The following is a 27,003-nucleotide window of genomic DNA, read 5'->3' as shown; positions in this document are numbered from 1 at the left end:
CTGCAGGAATGCACAGAGCCTCTCGAGAGCGAGAGGCAGCGCTAAGGACACAAAGATAGTTGTCAACCCTCTCCAGAGAAATCATGCATGGCGATTATTAGGAGTTTGTGACGTTTCGCATGTTGAGAGGCAGAGGTGACGTGTCTCTGAGTGAAAGGGTGGAGACGGTAGTTCACAATGACGTGGGACATGACACGTCTTTCGCTGAGAAGACCACCGTAGCTGCAGAAAACAGGCCAGCTCCAGAGAACCTTTATAGCTTAATGAGAATGCAATAAGCCAGAGAAAGCTACACATGCATTCCACACGCCAGGCCTGTAAACAAGGCACACAATGCAAGTGTCACAGGAAAATGAAAGCCCTCCTTTTTTACAACTATAGGCCACATTTCAGACATAAAAATAGGATATGCTTGGAGACTGAAAAAAAAATCCACAAAAACATTTCTTTTAAAGTGAGAAATAGCCAAGACTGTAAACTATTCAGTGCAAACATATAAACTGGAAAACCTGTTCTGCAGCTTGTCAGTATGGACAACCTCTCTCTGTGTCCATATCCTCTCAGGCTCATACTGTGGGCTCAAGCCAGGAACTTGTCTGTGTGGCTCCAAAGAAAATATAACCAATTTCACAAGAACAAATAATAATTTCCCTCTCATGTTTACTCAGAATTAGCCTCTTGCAGGTGCACATGATGGGAGGAGAACAGGAAGTCTGCAAACATGATTTAATTCTCTTTTCTATTGACATAAAAAGATAGTGCTTTTAATTGTTTCCAAGCATTAGATTTGTTTGCATGCTTAAAATAAGTTACCTCAGCATGTGTAGTGTCTGGACAATGTTAATGCTAAGTTGATGGAAGCTGGAAATGACCCGACTTAGGGCTGCTGGTGAAAAAAAATCTCATCACTCCATTTTTTCTTTTGTTTTTTTGTTTATTGTTTTATTTGTATTCTGTGCAACAGTTAGAATAGAAGATTTGTGCCGCTCGCTTATTAGCTAGCAAGCCAAGTGCAAAGCTACAGCTAGTGCCTGAAAGAGTGGAAACTGAAAGAGACAGCTAGCCTGCTGTCGACATAGCAACCTGAAATTTTACTGTATGTTCTCTAAGTGAAGGAAAAAAGTGTTTTATGACAAATAATAACGCATCAATTTCTGTTTATAACAGAGTTCATTATTATGTTTAAGTCAGAATTCATTGCACTCATTTTCTTAACAGCCTAAAATATGATGCATGCGAGAGACTAGACTACCATCTTAAATGTCAGTTTTTTACTTTTATATGATACCTAAAATTTCAAAACTTCTAGATTAACATGCAGAAAACAGATTTTACTTACTTGTTAAATTTCTCTGCTTTTGGGGTGGCTGCAGCTCAGGAAATAGAGCAGGTCATCTACTATCTGGAAGGTTAGTGGTTCGATCCCGGCTGCTCCAGTTTGTGTGGAATGTGTCCTCGGGCAAGATACTAACTGCACTTTGCTCTGTGTGTGTGTGTATGTTAGACAGAAAGCATTTATATAGGGAAAAAAGTGCTTTGTGTTCTCAGACAGACTATGTAAGAACCAGTCAGTTTAACTTGAAGGTGTCAAACGGTGTCTGATCTTTAAATTTTTGTAGTTTAGTAACCAAGCAAATACCTAAATACCACATACTTTAAAGTAGCTCATTTACAAATAATTAAACGTCTGATTTTAAAAAATAAATTTTTCCAACAGTTCAAACTCCTTTAAGAATAATATGAGGAGGTATAAATGGAGTGTAAGGTACAGGGCTTTTTTATTGCCTCTGAGTTCTCATCTGAACTGGCATTTAGTTTTGAGCTCCCAGGCATTGGATCCCTGGCCCGGGTTATTGTTTACCACCAACCAACCTTTATGAAGTGTCACCTTCAGAGGGCATTGTCCTCATTGTGGTCTGACACAATGAGACATTCTGCACCAGAAATAGTAACATGTTCTCATTTCGGAGGCGAATGCCAGCAGCAAGGAAACAACATTCCTGAAAAAACAATAGCGTTCCAGTCCTGCTTCATCATGCTTTTTTATTGAAGGACTCTGCTCTCAAAGACCTGCATATGCTGTGCTCCAGTGCTGTTCTGTATGCAACCTTTAATCAGGCTCCCAGAAATGCTTTTAACTTGGCAACGGAGTGAGTGTGAAGGACATGCTAACTATGTCAAAGAATGTAATTCTTTCTTCGGCTGTGATTGCCATGCCTCATCTCCTTTTCTGTGTAGCCAAACACTTTTCTTCATCAGATCATGTTCAAACACTTCTTTAATTACACCATAACACATAGAAGTGGTTGTATAGGCGAGCGAATTAATGACTGGAAAGTTTGCTTTGGAAAAATCTCAACAACAACACTGCTAAAGCAAAACTACCATTTGCAAACCAGTGCAAGCAAGTCAGCATAATTAAAACGGACAATCCATTAAAGTCACACACTTAGAATACAGTGTGGAAAACATGAACATGTTACAGGAAGGAAAAAAGGATGTCATAGCGAAACTCAGTATCTAGTATGCATTTGAGAGACGTTGCTGTCCCATAGCACGCTTTTCTCTGTTTCCCTCTGCAGGCTGCTTGTAGCTGAAAAGTGTGCATGTCCAGGTAGCTGGCTAAAAGTTGCCAAGTTGCTATTTTTTCCTATGTCTTCATGCGACTGAGGTAACTTGTGCTGCAGCTGTTTCTCATCAGCAAAACTTCAGCCTCTTCATAGTTTATAATGGAGCCCAAACCCAGGGGGACAAATGTTACTTGTACTGTATGAGCAAGAATAAATCATGGTGCTCGAGAGACAGTGCTGTAGATATTTCCCTAAGGTAATCTGAAAAAAATAGAATTCAAACAAATGTAGCCAAGAAGACTGAGTCAGAAGAAGAGCAACAGATCGCCATCTCACAAAACACTGGAGGCTTCTTCATAAATCACTTTTTATCTGGAGCTATGCTAACTCCATCATTGCTGCCGATGCAACTTGACACGCAGTAAGGATGAATATGCACACCGTGTCAGCTTGGAGGTGTAGGGTGTGCCCTGGCAGGGGATCAAACCAAGGTAAGGCTGTACTTACATCTGATTGGCCTCATGTTCTCTGCCAAGGCTACCTGCAGTGCTGATATCAAAGGCAGGCTACCTGGTCTAAATCCAGCTGTCGCTTGGTTTCCAATTCGTTTGAGAACATCTGTCCCTCTCACTGAACTGAGTCCAAAGTCTCATCAAGGCCTTATTTAGAGGAATAAAGGTGGCCTATGATATTTAACTCTTTCTGGCAGCCAGGCTTAGTGCTTGGAGCAATGGAAGTGAAACAACGCTCCATGTTTTTGAAAGGGGAAAAAAATCAGCACGGCTGACCCTTTGCTCATTTGCTACATTGTCTGCACCACATTATTTTGCCCCTATTGTTAATCTTTTTTTTCCCCCTCAACATTCCAGCCTACAGTGCACCATTTGTCCTGTCAGTGCTATCTATTCATGATCCATGGGGGTTTACAGCCATTGTCAACCTGAAGTTACGGTGACTGGAGGATAAAGGAGTCACACGGCCCCTGCAAAGTCCTCTAACACACTCATACCTGGTGCTAAGGCAAACAAAGAGCAGCGGATTCTTCAAGCCTTCAGCTATGAACGCTGGAAGCGCACAGTGAAGACTTCCTTTGTAGGGATTTGGACAACATTTATCAGAAAAGACACATTTTATGGCGACATGCTCTTTTATTCCACTCTTCACAATTGTGTTTGTCATGGTTTAAAGACCTCCCAGGGCATGTTAATGAATAAACCCGCCTAATTACGGTGAGATAGAGAACAGTGTTGTGTTTGCACTACTGGAAACTAATTGTATGCATTGTGTGGGTAGCAATTACCCAATATCTACCCTTGGTTTTCAACTAAAAAAAAGCCTTTTTTTTTTCACCTCTCCTGTGTGCTATGTAACAGTTAGCATATTACCTCTTGCTTTCTACTATTGCTGTGCTGCTAGCTACTTAATTTAGCTTAGCTACAGACCGGAAGGAGATGAAAGGAGCCAGATTGGCCCAAACACAGCAAAATTAGATGTCAGCACCTCAAATTATTAGATGTTATAAATCTATATATGTAACACATGCCTAAAAAAACAGTAGTGAATTATGTGTGGGACTATGTCTTAGCCAGGTGCAATGACTTCCTGGAGTCCAGACAACCAATAAAGATTTTTGCGCTCGGAGGAAGATTTTGATGTATTGTTTTGCATTATTAATCACATGTTGAAGGTTGCACATGTGTGGAGCTCCTGAGAGAAGAGGTTCAGGCTTGTGCTCAGTCCCTGCATTACTATTCACCCCACATAGCAAATACACTCCCTTGTTCAAAGAATTACACTCCCTACACCAACTTTTCATTAAATATACATAAATCCAACATGGTTTAATAAAGTGGACTACAGTGAATCTGCCTTAAAACGCAGACTGATAAATACTCAATCTATATGTAAATATGAGGTACACAGGAAAAAAAAAAATCTAAACGCAGTAAAAATGCATTAGCCGCCCTGTTTGATCAGAGTCCCAGGAGCTGAAGTTATGATTTTTAATGGAATCAGAGGAGGGGAGAGTGTCAGAGCCGAGGCAGGGAGGTGCGAGTATGAAAGCATTCACAGGGGAGCTGGCTATCTGAGAGGACACCGGATAACAGAATGGACCTGAAAGATTACTCTCACTGAGTGGAAATGGAATTATTGCATTTGAAGGTCTCAGCAGCTTTTTCGGACTCCTACAATCACGCAAAAAAAAGGTTTATGTCAAATCAAAAACAAGTTTCTCACTTGCAGCTCGAGTACACTCTTAACTACGTGACTAATGAAAATCTCTGTTTCAAGTATAAAGCATGTGTGTTGGTTGAAGCAGTTTTTGTCATATATTTTTACATGTTTTACCTGATTAATTGGTTGAAAAAATAGTAATGAAAGAAAACTTGGTTGTTTCACAAAAATTACAAAAAAAAATAGCCTTGAACAGATAAGTATTAATATAAAATAATATGCCTATTATTAACAATGCCTGCGTACAACCATGCTTGCAGTACCTCGCCCGACGCTAGTAATAGCTTGCTAACATGGTTATGGTGTAAAAGATTGGCATAGCTTCCAGAGCTCAAAAGTCAAGCTATTCTAGTTAATGGCCACCAGTAGGCAATAAGTGGGGTTGCAAAAAGACTTTAGGTCCTATAGAAGTCTATAGGAAATTGCCAGGACCTCCATAAACACTTTGCAGCTCGGTTCGTGTTTTCAGTTGCTAATTTCGGTTTATATTATATATAACAATGAGCTATTTTTAAAATTTTAGTCAATCTAAGTTTGAGAAAAGAGGATTATCCAAGATATACTCACTGAATGCCAACTTGTAACTGACAAGTTGGCAGCTAATGAGCATATAGCTTCAGTCAGACCCACCCTCATCACCACATTTGATTTAAAAAACACCAAGAGGACACACTCACTCGCTTAAACAAGGTTTTCTCCACAGACTTCTATACAACCAGAATTCTTTTGCAACCAGAGGGATCGCCCCCTGCTGGCCATGAAATAGAATGCAGGTCCACACAGGGAAATGAACTAATAAATGAATCATAGTAGCTACATCTATCATTTAGTGTCATCTATGGCGTAAACGAGAAACCAGGCATGATGAATGAGTGGTGGTTCTGACTGTGAAACGTTCACTGGTTATTACTGTAAAGTTATTATTTATTGAGCACACACTGGGAAATCTCCCTTCTGATTCTAATAATAACCATAATTTCCTAAATGAATTTCATATTCAGTCAATATAACAAATTCAGTCAACAATATAAAATAGAGAATAAAGACAATAAATAAAAACAGGAAACATTAACTTAGCTTACAGAATGAGGGAGCGCAATGCCTTTTTTTCACAGACAATATGACCAAATTCTTTTGCATCCCAGGAGTCGCCCCCTTCTGGATATTAAAAAGAAAGCAAGGTGGGTCACTTCTACATACAATAAATTCTTTTGGTGTGAAAATTTAATTTTGTATTTAATTTAACCAAGTAATCAGTGGCTTCATAGTGTAGTACTTTACATATTTAACAAACAAGTGAGGGATCCCATACTCAGTCCCTGGAGGAGACTCAAATCCCCTGGAGGTTATATCAGGATGTAAAGATCTGCCAAATCAAATATATGGCTCTACCTGCTGTGGTGCCTGCTTGTGAATAAGTATCTCCTGAGAGGAGCTTTCATTTATCTAACAAAGTTTCATTAAAGAGAAAAAAAGTCTAATGAGATTGCTTAACCACAGCTAATTTGACTCAAACACTCACTCATGTATCCACACTAATAAACATTCATAAAAGGCTGGGGTAAAACAGCTAAGTGCAGGAATGCAGTTGTCTATGGAGCCCCATTAAGCTGGGTTACTACAGGGTGTGTGTGTGTGCACGTCACCATCTGTCTTTTACAGGGTGCCGAGCACTAAGGATGGTGATATGTACCATGCAGCTCTGTATGAATCATGTGACATTCCACACATAGTGATTAGTGCCAAATTACGGTCCGCACAGGGAACTGAATGAAGTGCTTGCAGATGCCTGTCAATGCTGAGCTCCAAACCTCTAATCCCAACACTATAGTTTTAACAACTTTGGAAAACATTATTTATGTATCATAAAACAAGCTTTTCAGATCCCTGGACAAATTGCCCCACACTTAGCTCAGCTAAACACAGTGATACTCTGCCCTCGCTGCTGTCACATGAACAAAGCAGTCTGACAAAGACCTGGAAAAAAAATCTGAAATATGAAAGTCAGGAGTCCAGGAGTTGGTTGACTTACATACGTACTCAGCGTGTGGTGGTTTGAATTTGAGTTTTCTATCATTTTCATGCCATACATCTTTGTAACTGAGCTGAAGTTTAGATTTAATAGCTTGTTGTTTAAAACTCATATCAACACAGATGCTGTAAATCAGACACGAAACAACCGTGACCTCCTTGAACTACATGTTCTCAGCTCCAGGATTTAGTGAGATGCTCCATGGGTGCGCTGCAAATGCTGTATATTATAAACAGCATGACCTAAAAGTCTAAATGCTGGAAGTGAACTAAATATTATTACAGCCCTGTCTGGAAGACATAAAAACAGTTTATAATGACACCAAGGTAGAGGAAGAAGGAAGGAAGGAAGGAAGGAAATGGGAACGCTCTTGCTTTTATAGGGATAGTTCAGTCGTCACTAATGCTTCAGTGGAACCAGCTAAATAAACTCAGCGTGCTTATGACTGTACGTCAGGAGGAAGTTATCCTGTAACTGGGCAGATATTTAATATTTCCCCTTTTTAAAACGGATAAAAGTGCAACACTGTCTCCATGTTTGGAAAGGAAAGCGCAGGATTCCATACACATGCAGTATGCTTCAAAGTGAACCTGTTATTCACATTTATACATGGAGTATTTTATAGACAAGACGCTGAATGGATGTCAGATAGCTGTAGAGCAGCCCAGTTGCATTGTCATTAATTAGGAAAGTTTAAGCTCATTAAGCTCAGAGTTGTAGCTGTGAAGTAGAGAGAAAGCAAATCATATTTGCAGGAACACTGAGGAATTCTTCTCATTAGAGCTCCTGTAATTTGGCTGACGATCATTCACAGGGCAAGCTCACAAGTTTGTACACACAAGAAATGCCAACAATGCTGCAGTGGCGGGTGGTGTATTACAGCATGGGTGAACTAGTAACAGGATGCAGCTACGCTAAGAGTTTGCCACGCCTTTAGGTCGTCTGTGTGACCTTCCCTCTGTGGTTTGTAAGCACTGCACAATCCCAACAGCAACTGTAAACCGCAGACGCACATACCTAAAGACCCCATGTGGACACGCACACCCTGCGTTTCTCCGCCGGAAAACACCTGGATTTCTCCGCACCTTCTGACTGCAGTAAATGCCAGATGGTGTTCATTAAACGCTGCATTTAAGAAATGAGATTAATTAAGGTGTTCCAGCTTGAACGGCACAGGCCCGCGATCACCGTTCGCTTTATTGCCCCCTAGTTTGCAACGCCCTCCCGGCGTTTGCCTTAACGTTATGGGTGTTACATTTCTTTGCATAATAGTTAATTTGCTGCCAAGAAACACAGAGGTGCTAATCTTCTATTACACAATAGCGGTAAAACAATATATCCACAAACGTAGCACCAAGTTTTTCTTTTGTACATTAGGGGGATCGAGTTTTATTTTGTTTTTATATAGGAGCCTCTCTTCTGTGAAACCAGTTCCCAAATCTTCTCTACTTTTAAGATTACGCTTAAAACTTTGTTTTGATAAAACTTATATTTAGTGCATCATGGGAAGCCACCAGCCCAGAGTGTTTCTTCTAAACTCACTGTATGTTTATACACCACTCTAGATATAATCATTAGTCATTATTAATGTCTTGCTCTCTTCCACAGGGTCTCCTCTCCTTCAGCCAGATGGCAGATGGTCACTCCTCCCTGAGCCTGGTTCTGCTGGAGGTTCCTTCCTATTAAAAGGGAGTTTTTCCTTCTCACCATCACCAAGTGCTTGCTCATTGGGGACAGCTGATTGTTGGGGTTTCCTCTCTATTACTGTAGGGTCTCTACCTTAATATATAAAGATCTTTGAGGTGACTGTTGTTGTGATTTAGTGCTATGTAAATAAAATCAAATTTAACTGAATGAAAGATGAAAAATATGGCATGATTATTGTGATCACATACACTTTGTCTCATTCTAAATGTCTGCCAATAATAAATATATATTTCCAGTGCTATGGACGACTCAAAGAAATAACCTTTGAGTTAAGAGTTTACTCCAGAGTCCCAGGGCAGAGGAAAGCCGCAGCACAATGCAGCAGAACAAACCCTCTGACAAACCTAGGAGTGTTTAAGAAACACTAAACCTCCAGCTTTGCAAAGTCCTCTGCTTCCATCTAGTGGCAAAACATTTATAGACAATCCACACACACACGCACAAAATAAGTGATGCCACACTTGAAATCCTTAAAAATAAAAACAAATTTATTAGCAATCACAGGGAAAGAATGCATGACATCTACAGAGCATTTGTTGGAATAAAAACGCCAACTTCTTATTTACAAAGTCTGCAGTTGAATGTGAATAAGTTGAGCACATGCACATACAAATTGCAAATAGGCTAGATTATTACACAGTTAACAAAAGCTTTCCCCAAATTTCCCATACAGTCACCAGATTATACAGCCCCTCACCGCTGCTGTGGTCCCAACAATCGACATCTATGATTACGACGATTTCCAACAGACGCTGAAAAACAATGTGAGACGACGGAGCGTGATGGACTTGTCGACGGTATTGCAGTGAAATACACGAGCCGAGCAGGCCTACATACAAATATGGGAGCAGAAGGAATAGGTCACTTTAAACTGGGGGGAGGGGGGCATAGAAAACCAGAAGAAAAAGACATTTCATAGTGATGTACTGGCCAAGCAGGGGGTGGATTAATAGTATACAGTGCTCATACTTTTTGTTTTCTTTAACCGGGGGGTGGGGGGTCATTGTCTTTTCGCTGCAAGGACACTGCTCGTCAATCAATATGTCGTTTTCTGAGGACACAGTACTGTCCTTGGACTGCTAAGGCTTTCACAAGAGCAAGAAAAAAGAAAATCAGACATCAGGACTCGGATAAGAGTATCGCAAAGAATGGACGACATCAAGCATTCAACACTCTGAACTCATAGACTGCCCTCTGTTCTCAGTGTGCTCCATCATCACAGCTAACACTGCCTTCCACTTATCCAACTCAAACAAGAAGATTATGGACACACAGACTCGGGCACGCCCACGCTGCGCTCAGACTGAGAACGACCTGAGAACTGCAAGCAAAAGTTACGCTTCAAAAAGCTACATAAGAATTCACAGCCTGCAGGCTTCAAAGTACCCAGCAACCAAACATGTAACATTGTCTCACTCGCTCGTCACTCATTCATTACTTCATCCTCAGCGTTAGCCCGCCACTGCCTTTTTCTCAGACGTCGTAATGCGTTTGTGTGATTACAAAACAGAATGAGATTGTCGAGAGGCGGCGTTAAGTGTAATCAAGGGATTTCTGCTGTGTCTGTACTGAGTGTTTGTTTATAATAGAGGCTTCAAAAAGTGCGTTGGGCAATAACTGTCTGATCGGGAACGCTCTCAGCTGAAGGCACTTAAAACTTTGCTCAGGATTGTTGCCCCAGACGCAGCCGCCACTTAAAGTCTTACCTTCTATTGATCGTTATGTTACGTGTAAACTTTGATTCAAGTCATTTATTAGAACAGTGCTTCCATACACCAGCAAATAAAAACGCAGGCTACATTGCTAAAGAGATTATCAGGAATTGAAGGCATTTAGCACAAGTGACCATCATCATCATCACCATTTGGCAAATAACTGTTTAAAAACTACAATCGCACAATGTCACGTAAACACCAAATGTTGACAGGCAACAGAGCACATGTTTGATTGTGGGATTAGAGGAGCTCCATCCTAATGTAGCTGGGGAACAGTATACTGCAACATTTAAAAGAAAAACTCCATGATGTACACAGACCCACATCATGTCTGTAATGATGAGCGATAAGGCATGATGGGTATGAACAATCCACCTGCTAGCACAGTAGTGAGACAACTTTTCAAGACTCCAGGTGGTTTTGGGGTGGTGGTAGTGCTGTACAGAGGGAGGCTACACATCTATGGTAGTGTAGTGGATGGTGCGCGTGGCGACAGTAGTGAGCGGAGAGAGCTGGAATACGTCACAGAGGCAGTGGAAGGGGTTGACTGTCAAGGACCCATGACCGTAAAGTGGGGCTGAGGCCAGAGCTGCGACCGGGAGGGAGAGGAGGGCGGGGCTTTACTTTCAGCTTCTCCGTGACTTTGAATGCTGGATGAGCCACTGCAGTGTGATATCTGCAGGTGGAGGAGGAACAGTCAACAGATCTTTAACACCCAAGCAAACACTATCTGTGAAGCATTAGGCAGTACACTTAAACTGATGAGGGCCACAATGGATTTCTTGGTCTGCTCACTTTATTAATTTCTTTGTATCATAAATGCTATTCCTTTATGCATGTGTTCATCCCTTCTACATCAGATTGTTTTGCTGTTTAAGCTGTCTTCTGCACAGCACTTTAATCAGCATGACAGACAAAAGGAAACCACAAGATATCAACCAAATCCACCCTGAAGGCTGAAAGAGGACCTAACTGACAACTATAAAGAGTAGTTCTGCATGCTATGCCTCTCTATCATCTAGAATAATACCTGGTTAGAATATGAGAACAAATCATAATCCATATCAACAGACTAAATACTTTATGTAACTGCCTACATCCCGTGTATACCGAGCTTCATTTCAGTTATGCTGCATTAAAGATAATGCCAAGATAACGTCATTTTCAACAGAATAGTCACAGCACTGCCAACAATGCCTGACATTAACCTGAGACTGAAAATGAAGGTTAAGTTGATTCAAGTTCTTTTAAACCCCTGAATGATCATTTCATGACTTCCACAAATCCTCAGATACTTACCTATGTTGTCTTTCTCTTTGCAGGACACAGAGTAGCAGCAGATCTCTCGGTCCTGAATGGCAGATAGATTCCTGTAATGAGGAAAGTGAGAAATGTGAAATTCAAATGGTAGTAGTCCATGGACACGTGACCACCGCATCAGTCACTAGCTTATCTTACAGATTGACATTCGCAAAAAATCCCATAGACTGTATAAACTGCAATGTTACCCATCAACTTCTCAAGTCCAGTTTTCAAGAATTGACCTGGTTTGGTTTCTTGAACCATGATGAGCAAGAGGTAGATCTGACTGAGAAACCAAGCACACTGTACGCATGTACAGTGTGAAGCCCCGCCCTAAAGCACACCCTACTTTATCATACAAATTAATAATTGTGACCGTAAATTACAAATTTTACATGAAAGTGGATTGAATTATTTTAATGAAACTAGTGAGGGGATCATAAACTCATAAGAAAATTGTTTACTCAGGTCACAGCAATTGAGGAGTATGGAAATGTTCTCATGGACCTCTGTACATGATATATTTTTGCAAACAAGGACCCCTGCTGGCTATCAGAAAGAATGCAGTGGCCTCAATTTTCAAACTTGTACTTCATGTTCATCTTAGAAAAAGTCTATGGGGTTATTAGGAATCATCAAACACTGGTCAAGTAGACACTTATTATGTAAAAACACCACTAACAGAACATTTGGCAGGAGTTCATTTCTTACATTTTTTCAATAAGCTGCTTCTCATCAAGTGCATTGGGTAGGTCTCGTTTGTTACCAAGGACTAGCACCTGGAAAAGAAAGACAGGGCTGATCAATACCTAATGCAGCAATGTATCAGCATCTCTCTCTTCAGATGCCTCAACCATCACACAATCTTTACTGTTAAGGCAAAATAAACTGCCTGCGTGAAGTGTTGAGTCGAGGAAGCAGGAAATCTTATGGATTCATCAAATCGCACTCCGTCAACTCAATGAAAAAAAAAAAAAAAAAATACATCCATAATTCAAGCTCTGTTTCATATTACCAACAAGTGTAACATCATCAAGCCTGAGTCACTGCATCTAATGGCTTTCTGCAATTGCTAACTATGACTTTAATGACTGCTTGTGACTGTCACTGGATCCTGATCATCGAGTGCTTGCTGTAACACCACAAGCTTCTGGTGTTTTTAAAAAAAAAAAAAAATTAACAAGAGGTCTCTTACTGGAATTCCTTGTAGCTGTGGTTTGTCTAAAAGGTTGTGCAGTTCATTTCTGGAAGCTTCTATCTTCTCTCTGTCTGCTGCGTCCACCATGTAACTAAGGATGGGGAGAGATAATCAAATTAGAGCTCACTGAAACAAGGCATTTCTGAATATTAATGTGCAATTTGCTACATTTTTCATGCAGCCACAAAGGGAACATGTTGTACCTTTTTGGCAACACACTTACACAATAGCATTGACTCCTCTACAGTAGCGCTCCCACATGCTTCTGAAGCGGGGCTGTCCACCTATGTCCCATATCTGACGCAAGAAAGCACAAAATTGAGTCAGAAACGACACACACACCATTTTATCTGTAAACATTGTAAATAGTCCCATTTACATTTTTACTTAGCAACCAGCTGCATACCCATTTTTGCTAGCTTACCTTTATTGTCACGTTGCCTTTAGTAACCTTCCGCATGTTGAAACCAACTGTGGGGATCATGTCTTCACTGAACTGTCCTGACTGCACGAGACAAATAGCAGACAAAGGACAATCTCATATTAGTCAAGACTGCATGCTTCCTTTTTGAAGTCAGCATGCTTTAATCTGATCTAAAAGCCACATGAAAAACACTGTGCACACTAGTCACTTCTGTGCACGATTAAATTAGGAAATAATTGAATTACAAGGGTTATTTTCTTCTAGCTGAATTTGAGCATTTGCCATTTTAACTACATGAATCATAAGATGGTGCCATCTATGTGTCAGCACAAAGTTCACATCACAAGTAATCGGACTGCTTCGTGTTTTGTTTCAGCTCAATCAATATGAAATACAATAATGGCGAAAGAATAAAGTCATGAGGTTTCAGCTGTAATTGGAGTGGGTTTGCATCACTGGAAAACGAAATTGGATGGAAATGGTCTAAAGGTTAAATAAAAAAAAATAAAAAAATTGGACACATTTACATGAAGACAAACTTTACTGCAGCCAGTATCTGAACCCACAGACACAAGCACACTGCTTGCATCTTCCCTGGTGATTCTCCCAGGCCTTCACTGCAGCTAACAGCTTTGGGTTGCTACAAGGTCTTTCTCTCTTTACTCTGCTCTTTGGCCAGTCATCGAGATCAGGTGTGACTCAGCCAGGCATGGATATTGCACCTCTTTACATTTAATTATGAATAGAGGTCCAGTGAAACTGGTGGGATCTAAAAAACACAAAAATCCTCCTATAAGCTTCTACATTAACACTGCTGCTTCTGACAGCAGAGAAATCATCAATAAATGTCAGTGTGCCAGTTTCCCAGGCAACCATAACAGCACCATCAGGCTTTCCAAATGAGGGGTGGTATGCTTTGGCTCTCAAGGTCTCCCACTTTCTTCACACTTGCCTTTCAATGTACTTTGTTTCACAGCTTTACCCAATCTGTGTGTTTTTGAATGCTTAGCATGAGGTTGCATTCTGTACTGAGTCCCATGAGGTTCTGATCTCAAAGATTTGTTTCACCCACTGACAAAGAAAAAAAAACATTTATGTAGTCTACATCCTGAAGAGCATTCTTGTCCCATGCAGCCACAAGATGTGATCACCTGACCTGGTGATTATGCCCAACAACCAACCTTTGACAGACTTTTGATTATCCTTTGTTTATGTATATTCACATCTTTAGCCTGGCCACTTTTAACTTAATATCCAAGAATCCAAATACTTTTGAAGCCCTCAACTCTGACACACTATGACGTGGCACTTGGATGTACGTTATTATTTCAAACTAAACATGCAGGAACAGAGAACCAAAACAACAAAAATGTGTAAACTGCTCACATACCTCCTGTAATAACCACGCTTTCTGATACCAACCTTTGCACCGTGATCACACATTCCACAGGTTTAAAGCACCAAATACCTTAATTCTAAATGGGAAACTGTTTTGGTCAGTACAACACAGTCTTACATCGACTGAGGTCATGACTCAGCAGTGAGAACTTTGTACGTTTAGAAAGAAGCGAGGAAAATGTATAAGAGGTCAACAGATTTACATATGCAAAAAGGTCTAAACTGTCATGTATGCAATCAATGTGTGAGGGAAAATGGCTCGAGACCTTAAAATGACACAATCAAACGTGGAATCATCACTAACCTCACATCCGCCCACAGCTGTCACTGTGACTGTCAGACACAACAACAAAGTGAGGGGTTAACTTTTATAGCGTCCACGCTGCCTGCTGCATGACAACAAGCCATAAAAATACAACTCAAACGAAAGTGGGAGGACTGCTCTTGTTAGCTTAGAGGATGTCACTTTGAAAGATTAGGAAATATTTTGATGACAGACTATGCAAGTATTCGCAGCTGGCAGCCTGCAGCCATGATTACTCAAGTGTAGTCGTCCCCGGTACACCCTGCTAGCAACATGACGAGGCAGACTGTGTTCAAAACCAAATAACAGCCCGTGTTGTCGACATACCGCTTGTGTTGACACATTGGCAGCAACGAAAGCACTGACGGCTCCGTTCACATGACCGTATCACACGTAAGCGCATATCATACCAACCAAGTTCGTCACCGCAGCTAGCAAAACAACGACAGGGAGTACCGCAGCTAATGCTGCAGCTACTGCGGTACACTTGTAGCTTTGCGACCCGGCTAAGCAGCCATGTCGCATTGTCTTTAGAAGTTACGGTGTAGAAATGCAGACAAGTTAAAGTTATACACAGCACGTACTGAAACCTCCTTCTGCGACCTATATAAGGTAACAGCCTGGGCCCGCACTGTGACTGTGCGACTTCGCAATCGTCAGCTGCTTACCGCTATCACATTGACGAATGTGGTTTTTCCGGAGTACTGAAGTCCCACTAAAGTAAGCTCCATCTCTTCTTTCCAAAAGAGGGACCTGAACCAGTCCAAGAGCCTGTTTATAAGGGCCAGCATCTCGTATGAAACTGTAGTCGCAAGTCTATGCGGCCGTCAGGATGGAAATTGGGAAGCGGCGTTCACAGGAAGCAGCTAGCTGCTTTGTCATATCATGTGATCCTGGCGACAGGAGAAGTGATTCTCTTCTTCTTCTGAGGGGTTTTAATGGCACCTTATGTGGTGCACTACTGCCATCTCCTGGAGAAACCCTGTCCAGGCTGTCAGGTCTGGTGCACAGTGATGCCCTTCCTGCTCCGGTATGATCTTTACTCCTGCTACTCTTTCCTTGTATCATGTCACAGTCAAAGTTCCTGTGACTAACATGCGCGTGCTCTGTTGTTTATGACACCTGACAGTAGTTACGAAAACATTACTTTCCCCAGTGTTCAGCCTTACTGATTATGACTGTATCATACAACAGAGGGCCCAGGGGGCAAAATCAGCCCAGCAAAGACTCAAATAACATCATCATGAAGGAGGACATAATTTTTTTTTTAATTTTAACTGTACTTTCACAGGGCTTACAGCTTTTCCTATCAATAAAGACCTCCCCGTGAGCATTCATACTAAACCAAAATAATTAATTTCTGTATTTTAAAATTTACTTCTTACATTTAAGCTCAAAGAACCACGCTGACAGATTTCTTTCATCTACTACAGAGGCACATCTTTATCGTGCAATAAAAAGTAAGACGTACTGCTGAAATTACACTTTTTATATTATAAAAAAAAGACGATATCCCATCAATTAAATGAGTAGTTAAACTTCTTTACACTGACAGAAAGGGGGGTTTCAAAGTGGGCTGTATGTGGCCGGTGACATAAAATGAGCTTGGCATCCCTCGTATCCTCTTTTCTCTCCTACCTCATCGTTGAATGCAGTTGTCTCACTATAATCTAGCAAGCCCAGTTCTGTTCCCAGCCTTTCCACAGTCTCCTCTCCGTCTGATTTTAATAAACAAATGTGTGTGCCTGTGATCGCACTCTTTCGTCCTCCACTCATGCGTGTGTTTCCTCACACGTTTAAGCCTGCTGGGCTCACCTTTTTTAACTTAGAAATATGTGAATTTGCTTGTTGTGTGCCAGATGACTCACTATTGCGCTATTTGGAAATGCAGAAGTTCTCATTTTTCGCGTGTCTTATCTCAGGATTTAGCAGATCTTGATCAACTCTCTGGAATAAAGGTTAGAGCATAGGCGTCTTTCCTCCAGCTGGCACCAGGGTTTTAGTATGTTTTGGGTCACCAAAACATGAAAGCTGACTCTGATTTTTCCACCCGCAACCTCTCGCTAGCGCGGTAATGTTAATTTTAGTAACGAACATGAACATGTGCACTTCAAAGTGCGCCCTGCAGGTACATTTTACACATTATGCGGTGATAGATCAGCACAAAAAACAAGACTAGAAAAGCATTTCTCTTCACCTTCCATTCTTTGATCTGGTTATAATAGAGGACCAAACGTTCTGGACACCAATAAACTGATAGCTAAAACTGTACACCGCCACCTTCTGAATAGACACATTAGAAACACAAACTAATAGGGTTTGAGTGTGCGTGCATGGTTTTCATTTAAATAACAAACAACATGCAAACAACATGAGCGCACTGCATCGCATAATCTGTTGCACTTGGCAGTTAACGACGTGAAACCGGCAGGGCGTCCTTCTCGTCATGCTTATAAAGTAAGGACAATAATTAAAATAAAGCCACGTTTTATTGGAAGATAAGGTGCATAAAATGGCAAAAACAATCACAGCAAATGTTATTTTATTAAAGGCACTAGCACAGTGTCATTGAATATTTCAGGTGCATTCCCTTGTCATCTCATTGATCGCGCAGCCTCCAAGTAGTCGTGAAGATCGCCGCCTGCCGCAAGAAAAAGGAGTCTGCGTCCTTTACTGCTCCACCTCTGTCAGCTCAGTCTGTCTTGTTGCAGTCCTTGAAAAAGATTTGAAGAGACAATTGAGTAAATGTTATATATTTTTTTTCATTGACATTATCACCGCCTCATTGAGCATAAATGTTTAAGGTGTAAACTGAATTACCTGCAGCCTAAGGAGTGTGATGTACTTCTCAGGGGCTGCTGCGCTCATCACTGTCGTGTAAATAGTAATTCTGGGAGGATATTAAGACAGACGACGGTCACTATTTAATGCGATTCATTGCGTGAGGTTTTATTTTTTAAAAAGCAGAAAAATAGACATCGAGATATTCATTCAGCTATTGTTTCTCTGTAATCTACTCGCTACACTATACCGTCAAAAGTATTCACTCTTCTGCTTTAACACACATATGAATTTGAGTGACATCCCATTCTTAATCCATAGGGTTTAATGTGATGTCAGTGAAGTCAGACATTGATGTTGGATGAGAAGGCCTGGCTCGCACTCTCCACTCTCATTCAACCCAAAGGTGTCCTATCAGATTTGGTCGGGACTCTGTGCAGGCCAGTTAAGATCTCCCACACAAAACTCGCTCATCCGTGTCTTCATGGACATTGTTTTGTGTGCTGGTGCACAGTCATGTTGTAACAGGAAGGAGCTATCCTCAAACTGTCCCCTCAAAGTTGGGCGTATGGAATCATCCAAAATCTCTTGGTATGTTGGAGCATGAAGAGTTCCTTTCACTGGAAGTAAAGAGTTGAGTCCAACTTCTAAACAACGATCCCACAATCCCAACAGTGCGTGGCCTATCACTTCATGGCTGAGCTGCCGTCGTTCCCAATCATTTACACACTGTTAATAATACCACTAACAGTTGACTGTGGAATTTTGAATTCTGAGGAAATTTCACGTCTGGACTTGTTGCACAGCTGGCATCCTATCACAGTACCACACTGGGATTCACTGAGCTCCTGAGAGGGAGCCATTCTTTCACAAATGTTTGTAGAAGCGGCCTCCATGTCTAGGTGTTTGATTTTATACACCTGTGGCCATGGACGTGATTGGAACACCTGAACTCAATCATTTGGATGGGTGATCGAATTCGTTTGGCAATACAGTGTATGTGCTACATGTCAACGAAGGGCCCACTGACATAACTGCTGAAGTCGGAAAAGGGGAAGTATGTGATGAACACACTAAGTGAACTATCCCATCTAAGCAACACCAGCATTTATAGAGTTGCTGGAGGATAAATAAGGGCATCAAACAGGAATAACGTCCTTCTTACCCATTACACACTGGATTCAGGGACAAAACCTGGAGGAAGAGACAGAGTTATAAGCCCATACATCGTCTCCGATTACCAGAAGTGTGACTTCGTGAACCAAGGTTGAGGTTAATTGACTTACCTGATAGAGTGTATTCATATTGATGTGCGCCTGGCCAGTAGCATTTAGAGCTTTGTTAGCCGCTTCTCTAAGAAATGAGCACACAGCAGCGGTGTAATAACAGCAGCAGCAACACAGCAAGCCTGCTCATCATGAGACATGACTCACCTCCGATGATCTTTAGCAGGAGGAGGAAGCCAGTGGTCAAAGTTTGTCTCCACTCTGAACCATCTGAAAGCAATCCCCAAAACACACATTGAAATGCTTACTGAGCGATACAATCATTTTCCATCCTCCTCCTCAGATCTTTTTTTTTTCACCTACCCTCCCTTTGCAGTTTCCAGAGGCCAGATATCAGCAGGGCCCTCTCGATCTCTGGTGATCACGACCCCTTCCCCAGCTCGCACCCCGCCGACTATGTAATACACCCCAGTGATGATGGGGACTTTTGAAAGACGCATGACTGCATCCTGAAAGTCCTCTGCTTCCTCCAGTGTCTGTCAGGCCACACAAAGAATACTTTCACTTCCGCATATTGTCAACTTTTTCTTTTTTCTTTTTCCCTACACTAATTTTTCTCACCTCCCTCACCAGCCAACTAACGGGGGATCTCTTATACAGGAAAGCAGAGACGATGTTCTTCCACCAGTTATACCAGTGTTCAGTTCCTTAGGAAAAAAACAAGCTTGGAGACAAGAAGAAAAATGAAGATGCTACCTTTTCCACAGCCATGTGTGGTCTTACCTCGCTGGTCACCTGAGACAGTAAACTTGTTAGGGCTTTGTCCCGTCCATAGCCCGACATAGCCCGCAAACGAAGTTCCACGGTATACCTCCTGAAATGGTGTGTCAATAAAACACAAACTGGATTTAATGTCTGAAAAATTAAAGTTGCTACGTAATTACTTTAGCTGTGCACCTGCTAATGCATGATGTACCTTTCCATTCTTGAGGAAGACTGCGTTAAAAGTCAGATTCTTCAGAACAGGATGCGGGTAATCGAGGTTCCTGCCGTGGTACACGTGCCCCTTTGTGTCCTGAGCCACGATGCTTGTGCAGAATCTGGAAGTGGATGAAGTTGTTTAGTGTGCTCACTGTGGGGCTTCACTACAAATGTCTAGGTGGATTTAAAAATCACACATACGCAGATACTTCATAGGCAAAGTTGAGCAGGATGACATCGGACAGCGTTCCTCCCAAGTGTGAGGCCAGGCCGCGGATCTCCCCCGCATATGGCTGAGGAACGTACTTTTCCAGGGCCATCACAATAGGTTTGACTGCATGATGCAACCATTTTGGAATCGTGGAACTGGAGCAAACAAAGCAACTTTAGCATGTTGGTCTGCAATCCCTGTCAGCAGAGATGTAGTGGAAGATAAACATGACAACACAGCAAAGGAAGAAATAAGATAAAGCAATGAGAGAGGAGGTTAAGTTTAATCTGTGCTGTGAGGGTTTCAGTGAGTTGTCCTTTGCAACTACTCAAACAATGGATGGGGAAAAAGCAACAAAAACACAATAAAAAAACACTGTACATAAAATAATCCTTTGTGAGGCTCAATGCTCTTTGTGTTTTGGTGTCTCAAAGCAACATAGTGCGAGTTTGATGGTGTCAATCTCTGAAGATACTCTGCTTTTCTGCTGTAGAGCTAGTTGTGTGTAGTGCCTGCAATGCTTCCCCTGGACTGACTGCCTTGGCGTTTTTCAGGCAGCCTGTGTTTAAGTGGCTAACAGTGGTTCCCTACATACATGCACTACAGTGCATTGCTTAGCTTAGGCACTGCTCGCATCAGTATCTTCCACTTTCTAATACACCGACTACATGTAGCTTAAAGTGGTGTGGCGTAAGGAAATCAAAAGCCATTATGATTACATTTTGTCCGTCCTCCCCTTCAAGTTAATTTTCTCATACGCCTGTGGAACGCAGGGCTGCTGCTATTTTTAGATCACAGGCAAATGAAGGAGACACGAGTCCGATAAAGTCAATAAAGTCAACGAATCAATAACGTTTTCGATTTTCACTGGAAACCGTTATATGTTAGAGCTAAGTATTAAGAATCCAACCCCCCCAAAAACAGGTAGTAAGCAGACTACAAAATTCAATTTTACAGTTTACTCTATTAAAGTCTGTATTATGTATGAAAATCACGATTAAGTTAAAATGCCCAAATGCTGGGGTACACTTGGGTACAGTGGTCCTAAGGGGTCAAACATACTGTAAATTAAAGAAACACCAGGCAACAGAAAAATGCTGCAAAAGCAAAAAAACACAGTGAAAGCTGAATAAAATGCAATAGAGGTTTATGGAGACAAAACAGAACACAACAAAAGTGAAATAAATACAACAGAAGAAAACAAACGCACAAAAAGTTACATTTTTTTGTGAACTTTTCTTTTTGTATTCATTTATTTTTGTGAGCTTTTGAGACATTTTTGTGTCTTATTCAACTTCCACTGTGTTTTGTTCTTCTACAGCCTTTTTCTATTTGCTGGTGTTTTCTTAAGCTGCAGTACATTTGATCTCTCAGGACCACTGTAGATAATAGCTGATAATAGAGTCCACAAAGGACACAACAAAATGTTTTCAAAACCAGAGGGCTGACCGGGGCTGATAAACACAAGCTGAAGGAGACACAGGCAAAAGTAACAACCACAACTGGACAAACGGGAAATAACACCGAAACATGGCTCGAGAGAAAGCCAAAGAACAAAGAACAGGAACAGGAAACAAAGAACAAAGAACAAAGAACAGGAAACAGCCCACAAAACGAGAGGGTTCACACTGAACATGTTAATATATCACTAACAGAAAGATCAGACAGAAGGAGGAACAAAAAAACGTGACAGAAACCAAAACTTAAATAAGACATAAAGCAAAACACACACCCAGGAAGATAGTAATGTCACCAGATCAGAGCCGTAAAATTCTAATCTTGTTACATTACCAAGAATCTGACTTAAACATTAACTAGACCTCTAAATGCAACAAGAAGCAAAATCCAAATGAACAGAATGATGATGAAAACAAAACATAAACCAAAAAACTCCTGACAACTATCAAAAGCTAAGAGCACTAAAGCAGCAGTGAAACCAAAAAGAATCAACACAAATCCAAGAACATTCAAAGGACCATGATACTAAAATTGAAAAGCAGTTTCTAGTTTAACTGGATTCTTGCTGCTCGAATTTCCAACTATCAGGAAAACAGAGGTGCTGCAGGCGCTGACAGTTGATGGGTGACAAGTATACTAGCAGATCTTTACTTGTAAGTGTGAACGTGTTTGTGAGAGCAATCACAACCTTGAAGACACCTCATGTAAAAGGGACTCCCACTTCCCCCCTTTGAATAAAACTGCCTTTCACAACATCCAGTCATAAATTTACAGGTGTGTGCTCGATAAAGTAATAAAACAGTAACAACTAGCTGCTCTGCCCTTTTACTCTGGTAACACTCTATAACATCAGTGTTACCGGCCACCCAGTCATTCATGTTAAACAGATCCCAGGTTTAATTAAAACATAATGTGGCAACTTTTAATACTGACATGCATTCTTAACATTTCACAGAATTGAAACGTTGGTAAAAACCGCGTGTAGAAACCCAGTTTTCCTTGTAAGCCTGGTTCTCCTGCCAATGAGGTTGATGTCAGTTAAAACAATAACTGCTTGGAGGCATAGGCAGTTATTGTTTTGACTGCCTACGCCTCCCGGCAACCACTTTTTGATTGCACAACCTAAATAAAAAAAATAGTACTGTCGCAAACAAAAGGTCAAGAAAAACTTCAGAAAATCTGCCAGGCGGACCTCATGAGAGCGACCCCTGCTTTCTTCCGGTAGCAATATTATGTGAAGATCGCTTTTAAATCGCATCGTTACACAAGATCAAGCAAACAATGATGTAGAATTACCGAGTACTTTAAACATGTTAATCGCTTTGAGCAACCTAACGCAATACGTCACCAACCACATTTAAAACCACGGATTTTGTAATCTGCGCTGAAACAGAGGCATGTTTGAAGTAACCCTTCAAACCCCCCGAAACCCACTTCGAAGATAAAGTTCGCAAGTGGCACTTTTTTGTTGCATACTTTCTGACAAACTTACTCAATGACCTCTACAGCAGCTTTATTCACGTAGTCTATGTCGAAGACTTTCGCAAGAGGCATCCATCGCACTGCTGGATCTTCATCCAGACTGATGTTCACCGTGGGTGGAGCAAACTGTGCACGGCACGACACAGCGAGTCCGAGCAGCAGCAGCAGCGTTGTCCGCTCCATCTTTCGATCGTCTGCACCGGAGACAGCCGACTCCTCTGCCTCTGGCGGGCAACGATAACGACGACATTTCCGCTTCAAGCTTTTCACAACAAAAGAAAGAAACGGCGAACTTACTCATGCAAACTGAGCAGCGCTTCCGCAAAACGAAGGCGTTGAACTTGATCACAATATTGGAACATCAATGGACAACTAGCATACATTAAGTACTGCTCCTTCTCCTCCAACTACTTCTACTACTAATAATAATAATGTTCTCTCACCCGCAGTTACCATTCTTCCCAGCTAGAAACAGGAAGACAGTAAAAGTAAACCCAGTGGTGATTTGGTTGATTTTCAGTAAGCTGACCTCTGACCTTGACGTGGATGTCAGCAGGATTCAAACTCCATCTGTGGTATCATTTTGTGAATCCTAAGTGATCCCCTTCTGGAGTAATCACATTCACAAGATCTTCAGAAAATTTGACCTCTGCCCTGACCTTAATGTCAAGGTCACTGAGATTCCAGCTTGTCCCCGATTTTGAGTGGATAAACCAATTTAAACTCCTACATAGCCATTTCATTCAGCACTAAATGTCATCTATATATAGTCTCATAAGCAAAAACAGGAACAGAAACACTCCTTTTAGCTTTTTGTGTATTTCGAAACTCTGTTGTTGTTTTTTGGAGACCTGGAATTTAAATGTGCCTGTCACTAACACACTTTCATTCAGCTTCTGTTGTTTAAATGTGATATAGGCTGTAAATAATAATAAATTAAAAAAAAACACTGCAGTCAAGACAAAAAGGCTTTTTTCATAGTAGATGTTTGAGGTAGTCTTTTTTATGTATTTGACCCTGTTCAGTGGTACACATACTAACTTAGAGGATACAAACAAAGTATATCAGTCTACTAATACCAACACTGGTACTGATAATATCAATATCTGGATCGACAGTGGTTATACACATCATACAAATGTTGTCAAACAACTCAAGGATATTATACAAAGATCATATTATTATTATAAGTTGAAACGGTTTATTATGCCACAGCAGTGTACTCATTGCCCTTGCATATCAGGACCCCTCCAACACTTGAGACTTTCAAAACATGTCAAAAGACTCACTTTTATTCTCTGGCTTTTAAATCAAGATGGCTCTGTTTCTATTGTTCATTCTGTTATGGCCCTGTCCATAATCTGTTTTGGTGGCTGTTGTTGTCTGTTCCTTTAAGTCTTTGCAGGTCCCGGAGTGGATGAGCTGACGGCTGCTGATTGGTCCCCTGGCCATGTGATCTTCTTCAAATCCCTCACCAGCAGTTGTCCCGGGGCAGCCACTGACAGCAGCAGCAGACCTGACCCTGGCCTCCAAAACCTGAGACTTTTGTGCCTGTGACTTTGTGCGACTTTTTTGGAGTTTTGTATATAGTGTGTACATTAGTGATGGGCAGATGAAGCCCCATGAAGCACTGAAGCTTTTCATCCAATTGGTTCACCCCAACGCGAAGCTTCATGAAGCTTCATTTGCTCTAGCAGGACACCTACTGGACGTAAAAATAATAGCTGGCATGAATTTGAAGAGTGTGGCATTTTGCACACAGCCTGTAAATGTCAACAACAAAAGGAGTGTGTAAAACATGTATATTGTAGTGATGGCAGTATACTGTGTATATTTATAGTGGCAGTATGGGAAATGATTATTTGGAAATGCTTGAAATGGAAATGATCATTTACTGTGAGGTGAGGTGTGGTTGGGGTGTGGACAGTAGTTGTGCTTTTGTAACGTTGAGGTATGGACAGCTACACACTGAGGCTTTGAGCCTCAGTCCTGCCTGTTCACATTTTATTCTGTAAAAACTAAATTTTCACTGCTTTTATGACCTTTTTAGTGGGGAGAACATAGCTAGGATTTAATGATTTAACAAATCTTTTGAATCCTTTGTCCTCCACAATGCTAAATAGCTGGGAGTCCTCAATCACCATGCTGACCAGGTCTTCATCTATTTGAGATTGTTCTCCTGAGGAAAGACAATAAAGATAAAGCACAAATATAAATATCACACACGTAACTTATAACAGTTGTATAATATTGTTATATCATTTAGTAACATTACTGCATCCTATATTATCATTGCATTTGATGGCTCACCTGGTCTTGCTCCACAATCGGTGTCCCCCTTATTCTCATGCAAAGCTCTGTAGTGCCTAAGCATGGATGAGGTGTTGTTGTTGTCATATCCCAGCTCCCTGGCACATAGCAAACACTTCACCTTGTACAAAAGTCAAGACAGCTCAACATAAATTGTATTGCACCATCAGTATCATGAAAATACATCTTCTGTAGAAATTTACATACCTTGTTGGGAGGAATAAGATCAAAATGTTCCCACACAGGGGAGGACATCCTCCTCTTCTTAGCTGGCTCCATTCTCTCCTGACTTTCCTCACTCTCATAAACCTCCAAACGGTCTCCAAACTCTCACTAACCGCAACTCTCCATCAAACACCCACATTTTTGAATGAAGTCTGAGGGGTTTATATCGCTGTCATATCTCGCGGCAAAGTTCGAACCACTTCATGAACCAGTCACGTGGTACAGCCGGGCAGCGAGGCTTCGGACGTCATCATTTTCAGCTCCTCCCATAAATGAAGCAAGCCTCGATACGCGCTTCGCGGAAACGCCCCCTCCATTACTCGACACACGCTCCGAAGCCTCGATACAGAACGTCCCATCACTAGTGTACATTAGTTTTCATTGTAAATAGCCTTGTAAATAGCACTGCAACAGAAGGGGTGAGCTGCCTTATTGTTTTTCCTTGCACTGTTTTCTCCTGTTTATTTCAGTTAGGGAGTTAGGTGTAGCGCTTGTCTTTTGTTTGATATTTGATTTCACATAGGGTTGTAGATAACACCTCCTCCTGACTTAGCTTGTTTTGTTTGTTATTTTGGCCTTTGTTCCACCTCGGCCGGTTGAGGCGACTGGAGGTTTGGTGGTGGATGCGGGAGCAGAAGCTGCTGCAACCATTCCAAAAGCTCCCAGTGGACGGGTGTCGCCAGGGGCGGAGGCTCCTGCTGCCATTCAGATCCCAAACGTTAGCCCAGCCGGACAATCAACAGGATTGGTTACGGAGGATCTTGGGCTCGCCCTTCGCCTGAAAGAGGTGGAGCTTGCGACTAAGTCCAAAGAAGTTGAGCTTATGCATCTCCGCATAAGGGCTATGGAGCTGGATCCTTCCCGACAGCGCAATGTTACCTCTACCCCAGTGAGTAAAATTGTGAATAAATCTTCTGATTCGTTCTCCTCTGACCAATTTGATGCAAGCAGGCAAATTGCTTTAGTGCCACCTTTCAGAGAAAGTGAGGTTGACTCTTACTTTAATGCCTTTGAACGCATCGCAACCACTTTGAAATGGCCCAAGGATGTGTGGAGTTTGTTGCTGCAGTGTAAATTGGTGGGGAAAGCACAGGAAGTGTGTGCGAGCTTGTCTATTGATGACAGCCTGGATTATGAAATTGTGAAATCCACTATTTTAAGGGCTTATGAGCTAGTTCCAGAGGCATATCGCCAGAGGTTTCGGTCGTGTGAAAAATCTGCCAACCAAACACATGTAGAGTTTGCCAGGGAGAAGACTCTCTTGTTTGATAAGTGGTTAGCTGCAAGTAAAGTGAAGGACTTTGCTCAGCTAAGAGAATTGGTCCTGCTGGAGGAATTCAAAACGTGTCTTCCAGAGAATGTTGTTGTATATATCAATGAGCAAAAGGTGGATTCGTTGTCTAAAGCTGCTGTTCTAGCAGATGAGTTTGTGTTGACCCATCGC

The 27,003-nt window shown here is 41.5% G+C and overlaps 2 protein-coding genes across 2 annotated transcripts; both read right to left on the bottom strand.

Annotated features, from left to right (window-relative positions):
• Positions 1 to 9,011: 9,011 nt before the first annotated feature.
• Positions 9,012 to 15,808, bottom strand: arl8bb (ADP-ribosylation factor-like 8Bb). The gene is made up of 7 exons (XM_086291457.1): positions 15,554 to 15,808; positions 13,184 to 13,264; positions 12,983 to 13,056; positions 12,757 to 12,850; positions 12,273 to 12,340; positions 11,559 to 11,629; positions 9,012 to 10,935 (listed from the first exon to the last, which is right to left on the bottom strand). Exons 1-7 carry the CDS (start codon positions 15,674 to 15,676, stop codon positions 10,886 to 10,888), a joined length of 561 nt encoding a protein of 186 aa, XP_086147583.1. The 5' UTR covers positions 15,677 to 15,808; the 3' UTR covers positions 9,012 to 10,885.
• Positions 15,809 to 17,355: 1,547 nt separating this feature from the next.
• LOC147329980 (N-acylethanolamine-hydrolyzing acid amidase-like) lies at positions 17,356 to 23,256 on the bottom strand. Its single transcript, XM_086291456.1, has 11 exons — positions 23,035 to 23,256; positions 20,075 to 20,239; positions 19,869 to 19,992; positions 19,676 to 19,766; positions 19,514 to 19,599; positions 19,256 to 19,428; positions 19,100 to 19,162; positions 18,953 to 19,019; positions 18,832 to 18,860; positions 17,706 to 17,775; positions 17,356 to 17,598 (listed from the first exon to the last, which is right to left on the bottom strand). The coding sequence occupies exons 1-11, from the start codon at positions 23,205 to 23,207 to the stop codon at positions 17,578 to 17,580; spliced, it is 1,062 nt and encodes a 353-aa protein (XP_086147582.1). The 5' UTR covers positions 23,208 to 23,256; the 3' UTR covers positions 17,356 to 17,577.
• Between the last annotated feature and the right edge of the window lie 3,747 nt (positions 23,257 to 27,003).

This window comes from Aulonocara sp. 'chitande type north' Nkhata Bay, linkage group LG5 (assembly GCF_057382095.1).
Source record: "Aulonocara sp. 'chitande type north' Nkhata Bay isolate Kocher_YH1m ecotype deep benthic linkage group LG5, A_spYH_male_GT1.1, whole genome shotgun sequence".
Lineage (NCBI taxonomy): Eukaryota > Metazoa > Chordata > Actinopteri > Cichliformes > Cichlidae > Aulonocara > Aulonocara sp. 'chitande type north' Nkhata Bay.
This window is presented reverse-complemented; position numbering and strand designations above follow the sequence as displayed.

What these genes read in the sequence shown, in the direction of transcription:
- LOC147329980 (XM_086291456.1), bottom strand. Translation starts at nt 23,207, where the DNA reads ATGGAGCGGACAACGCTGCTGCTGCTGCTCGGACTCGCTGTGTCGTGC. An exon ending in TTTGCCTATGAAGTATCTGC is followed by an intron (nt 19,993 to 20,074) that starts GTATGTGTGATT and finishes ATCCACTTCCAG; the next exon opens with ATTCTGCACAAGCATCGTGG. An exon ending in CCTGCTAAAGATCATCGGAG is followed by an intron (nt 19,020 to 19,099) that starts GTGAGTCATGTC and finishes CTCATTTCTTAG; the next exon opens with AGAAGCGGCTAACAAAGCTC.
- arl8bb (XM_086291457.1), bottom strand. Translation starts at nt 15,676, where the DNA reads ATGCTGGCCCTTATAAACAGGCTCTTGGACTGGTTCAGGTCCCTCTTT. An exon ending in CACAGCTACAAGGAATTCCA is followed by an intron (nt 12,341 to 12,756) that starts GTAAGAGACCTC and finishes TTTCTTTTCCAG; the next exon opens with GTGCTAGTCCTTGGTAACAA. An exon ending in CAAAGAGAAAGACAACATAG is followed by an intron (nt 10,936 to 11,558) that starts GTAAGTATCTGA and finishes CTCCACCTGCAG; the next exon opens with ATATCACACTGCAGTGGCTC.